Source organism: Ricinus communis, chromosome 5 (assembly GCF_019578655.1).
Source record: "Ricinus communis isolate WT05 ecotype wild-type chromosome 5, ASM1957865v1, whole genome shotgun sequence".
Taxonomy (NCBI): domain Eukaryota; kingdom Viridiplantae; phylum Streptophyta; class Magnoliopsida; order Malpighiales; family Euphorbiaceae; genus Ricinus; species Ricinus communis.
In genome coordinates this window covers 7,635,336-7,640,822 of record NC_063260.1, presented here as the reverse complement: position 1 = coordinate 7,640,822, position 5,487 = coordinate 7,635,336, and the positions used below count along the sequence as shown (strand labels likewise).

The following is a 5,487-nucleotide window of genomic DNA, read 5'->3' as shown; positions in this document are numbered from 1 at the left end:
ATGTGTTAACAGTTTTAGTCATTCTTGTTAATAGTTAAAAATAATAATTAAGTGAGAATTTATGGTTTAGATTGACACTAGGTAGAGTCAAAATTTGAGCATAATCTCATGTTCAAATTCCCCTTATAAAATAAGAAAAAGAAGGAGATGGAGAAAAATTAAAGTAAATCACATTTCATTCTAGCTCAAGTGGCAATAGCAATTGCTTTTGAGATTAGTTCAAATAGTAATAATAATTGCTTTTGGGACTAGCTCAAATAGCAATATCAATTGCTTTTAGGAGGTAGAGATTTTGAGTTTAAACTTTCATCTTTGCATTATTGACCCTTTTATGAATTAAAAAAAAAACATAACTCAAAATTAAATAATAATTTTAAAAAAAATTAAATCTAAACAATCTAATAAAATCATTAATAAGTATGGTTCTTATCAAATATATTGAAATTTTTTATAAATATAAAACTAAATCAAATTTATATCCATGTAAATCAAAATATATAAAAATTAAAATAAATTAATTCAAATTAAATAAGAAATGAAACTAAAAGAAGAACGAATTCATTTCTTAGAAAATTAAAATTTTAATATATTAGAAAAGCTCTTTACTTTTTTTAACTAAAATGATTTTAATAAAAAAAAGTTAAAATCTAATTAATTATTTTTTTCCTTTAATAATTATTTATTATGTAGTAAAATACAAGACTTCCCTTTAAAGGTTTCCCATGGAATTTTACTCAGGATGCAAACTTGGTGGGAATTAAGGTTTGTCCTCTTCAATTTCAAGTCAACATTTTATTTCTCTGAACGCGTTTGGCTTTCGTCACCCTCAGGTCTCCATTTTGGACAGGGGCTGCTGGATGAGACTGGTTCAGGATATATATAGCCCATCTCCCTTCCCTTCTCCGATCTGTGATTAATATGTTAGCTCGTAATGTTGCCCAAAGTGTGTTTATATTTTCCTCTCCTGTGTAAGTTCATTCCTCTATCTATGGATTAGAAAAAAGGAACAAAAATCAAAATCAAATAACCAATTATGAGAATGGGTCCACTGCACAAACTCTAATGGATAGAAGCAACAACCTTGTGCGCCAGCAGAGCGGTCTCTCTGTGAATTTAAATCTCAGATCTTAAAGAAACCAAAGGAGGGAGACAAGTTTATATTTTACAAGCAATTCCTTGATATTCGAGTACAGACCTTTTTATTTTTACAGAATTTAGGGACATACTTTCCATTACAGGTGATTCACAGAAGAACTAATAGAAACACCAAAAATACTTGCCCGTACACCAAATGTGCGTGTACCATCTGGATTCAGAGAATAGAAACACACACATTAGGTATAGGCAGATGTTTCTGTAGATATTGTTCCTGACATACAATACAACCCCCATTCAACTCTCATTTTCATAAGGGATTGTGACAATAATGTTCACCTCAGAACTACCCTCTTTAGGAAATGGAATTCCCACCACAATTCCGTTACTAGTTACGGATCCAATCCAAAGTGAAACTCTGGCAGGTCCATTGCCTTCTCTAAAAGCCAACTCATTCATTCCCAAATAATCCTTCAAACTTGCACAACTACTCATGATTTGGTTCTTCATATGGGACTTGGCAACCTCAGTTTTCTTGCAATTTTCTACCTTGATAATCTTGGTAGATTCTTTCACAAAAAAGGTGAACTCATCTGGTAATATTTTACGACCAGTTTGCTCTGCCTCCTCAAGGCAAAGCAATGCAAGCTTCTTGAATGACTGTTCTTTCAAATCCATACTTTCAGTACTCATCCTGAAGATCATTGTTTGGCCACAGTTCTCCCTTGGAGTGGAGCTGAAGATGCTATTAGGAGATAAGTTGGCTGGTTTGAGATTAGGGAGGTAAAAAATAGGTACCTCTGGTCCCTCATTTTTGGAGATCATTTCACTCTGGATTTTTGCCCATTTTTGAAGAAAGTTATCCATGATTAAGAGATCTGCCAAGAGAAAGCTGCAACTTATCCCAACTGAGTATCCACCACACTGGAAATTAGTTACCTGTGCAAGAACAAGTTCCTTTCCCCACTGAGTGTATCTTTATTATATTCGCAATAGACAATTAAAATTGTGCTTTCAAAAACCATGATACTAGAGTTGTCTTCTAGGACAAGAAAATGAGATTATAAGTTGGAAGCTAAGCCAAACAAAATGCAATGCATTTTAAGGTGTACTAAAAGAAATCCAAAAACAGTTAACAAATGGTTTCAAAATATCTTTTCAACTCCTAAGAAATGGGTTTTTCAGCAAAAAACAATTTGAACTAGCCAAGGTTGTAAGTTAAGCCAGATATTGCAGGACATAGGCAATGGAATCAAATCTAACCTCACCTGAACATAGAATAATGGCGAGAACTGAGGATTTTGTTCATCAATATCCTTCCAGAAAACAAGTTCAGCTTCTGCTTTATCTCTTTCCTTCAAGTCAAGAAACTCTTGTAAACTCATATTATTAATCTTCGCCTCGAGAAGTCTAACACCGCTATCATTTGACACAATCTCAAGCTCACCGTGACCGTCTTCACCTCTTCTTAAACGTCCGCTAAGCAGTGGCTGCTCCTTCAAAGCTCTAGCTAATGACTCTTTGATCCATCCAGCCACAAGCCAACCTGAATCCTTCTCCATAGCCTTGTTATAGCAGAGGACTATGTTGAAGCAACCCTTGAAAATTCCTGAACCAATTGGCTCTTTCGCCACCGAGACCTGCCGGAACTGTCGTGGATCAGTGACTACGAAGGGTGGCACGGTTTGAATGGCTTCAATCTGTGGTTTTGGGACTACATTAGTAGTAGAAATATTGGGCATTTCCATATTGGGGAAGATGTGGAAGAGACTTTCTTGGGAGTACGGTATTTATAGAGATATGCTTATGTAATTTTATCTTCATAATTCATTGAAAGAGAAAGTTGTGGGAAAGAAAATGTTAGCTTCATGTAATAACTTATTATGTAAACAGAATTTGTAACCATTTTAATTGAATATTCACACAATAAAATATAATTGCCTAAAATGATAAGAAAAATTATTATTTAATGAAAATTATAAAAGTAATAGATTATTTAACCTATTATTATTCTTTTATTATTGTTAGAATGTAATTTTTTTTATATAAATTGTCATCTCAATAATGCCTTATTTTAATTAGTATAGTTTTTGTAGGCGATTGGTTTGTTGGTATACCCAACAACATCTCTCAGTAAATTGTAAGATCAAATGAAGGCATCTTTAAACAAAATTTGGCAACCAAAAATGGAACTAACCTCCCATCTAATCTATTGTTCTTATTGCATTATAATTTTTCTTTTTCCCTTCTTTCCTCTTTAAGACTAAAATTTAGTGAAGTCAACGTTTAAAGGTCAATAATGATTAGAGTCACTTTGTTATTATTATTATTATTATTATTAAATAGTTAAATGAATTACATATAAATTTTTCAGAGTTTATTACCTATATAAATTTAATTAGGTCAAAAACAAGAACTTCATACCAAAATCAGAGGATCATAAGAAATACCTCTTCTATAATCTAGAGCGTAATTATGATGAATAAATTAAAAAGTAAATCAGTAATTGACCTTTCTTTTGTACTTTTTGTAGGATGGTAAATTCACATTATAAATCATTTTCGGTGCATACTGTAGTTAAATTGATTTGTCATAAATATAAAGCAACAACACGCAGCATATAATGTATAGGTTTACCTCATAATTAATGTCTGCCTGTTAATTTAAAGAAGAAAAGAAGAAAGGATGTCCATAGTTTGTACAGAGTATAGAGATGTATGAATGTTGCAAGTATTTTTGAAGTGACATGTCCAAGCCAAGGACGTGGATATGTTGATAATTGTGGTTTGTTGGCGATCATTTATTAGGGTGAACAATAAGAAAGCCTTTCCATCGAGGCAACAGCCAATAAAGTAAATAACCTCACATAACAATGGGAATTATGACCGAAGCCAGTGTTTGTTAAACTACCATCACTTTTCTATTTATGGACAAAGCTAACCCATTTTTTGGCTTTCGTGAAACACTCAAAATAAAAAAGAAAACCTTTCTCGAAGTTGCATGGGATTGCCCCCACTTTTGCTTTTGTTCAATTGAATAATTACCGTCCTTGTATAGCTTTTTTTTTTTTTTTCAGGAAAAATCATCATATGTAGAACTGTTCTTTTCTTTAATTGAACTTCAACGGATATAAATTATTTTTGTTTTTATTTTTATTTTTTAGCCATATAGAATTTATAATCCTTTTTCTCTAAATGCAATATTCAATTACCCTTTAAAATTGAAATTCTAATCTAAATTTTAAAATTTAATTGAAATGCGGTAGAAAAAGTAAATCAAAAAATTAAGAAATTGAAGTAGATTTGTTCTGATACCATATTTAAAATTGAATTAATCGACCAATGTGAGAGTTAAGTGGATGAATGAAAAGTAAAGTCAATTAATAAAATGAGACTTTAATCAAACTAATATCAAAATGATTAAAATTAGTTATTTAATTATTGGAATTTCAATAAATATTTCTTAAAAATAATTAATGTACAATAGAATTTTTTTAAAAGAAATATGTTTATTTAATTATTTATAATTAATAATATATTTTAATAAAAAATATAAAAATAAATATCAGATATCAATAAATACATATAAAGAAATCTACTTATAAAAATTAATTGTATTTATAGAATAACATAATGCAATTATGCAAGAAAAACTCTTTCACTTGACGGGGCTAAACTACATATGTCGATTTTATAAGTGTGTTTTGATAAACTCAATTATTTGAAAATCAGATTAAATTTTTTCTTTTTCTCATCAATCCTATAAAGCAACAACTTAACAATCTCACCATGGAAGATAATACTCCTATAAAGAAAAATGACTCAATATCTTTATATTTAATAAGCTGTAAAGTTTCTTAAATAATATATTAATATATATTTATTAAATTTAATTAATATAAAAAAATAGAACATTGTGAATATGAGAATGGATAAAAAATGAAACTTTAATAAATAAAAAAAGGAAGAGAGAGAAGAGAAATGGAATTGCATATACAAGAAATGTTTAGCGTTTATTTTAATTATATCTTAATATATTTTTAACTATATTTTGATATGCTTTTAGTATATTATGGTATATTTTTTTGAAACACATATTTTTAGATTATCAAAACATACTAGTTATTATAAGAAAACATGTAATATCATTCAATTCACAAATAGCAAACATAAAATTATAAAATAAAATAATAAATTTATCTTATTTGGCTGATTTTACAGTAACACAAGTTAAAATAATATCATTTTGGTATTCTTATAAAAAAAACATATAATATCATTCAATTCACTAATACTAAACATAAAAATAAAAAAATAAAAAAATAAAAAAAATAATCTATATCATTTGGCTGATTTTACGGTAATACAAGTTAAGATAGTATTATTCTGGTAT

The 5,487-nt window shown here is 29.3% G+C and overlaps 1 protein-coding gene across 1 annotated transcript; it reads right to left on the bottom strand.

The window, feature by feature from the left end:
• Positions 1-1,127: 1,127 nt before the first annotated feature.
• On the bottom strand, positions 1,128-2,899 carry LOC8267950. The gene is made up of 2 exons (XM_002531738.4): positions 2,364-2,899; positions 1,128-2,034 (listed from the first exon to the last, which is right to left on the bottom strand). Exons 1-2 carry the CDS (start codon positions 2,841-2,843, stop codon positions 1,393-1,395), a joined length of 1,122 nt encoding a protein of 373 aa, XP_002531784.1. The 5' UTR covers positions 2,844-2,899; the 3' UTR covers positions 1,128-1,392.
• Positions 2,900-5,487: the final 2,588 nt, after the last annotated feature.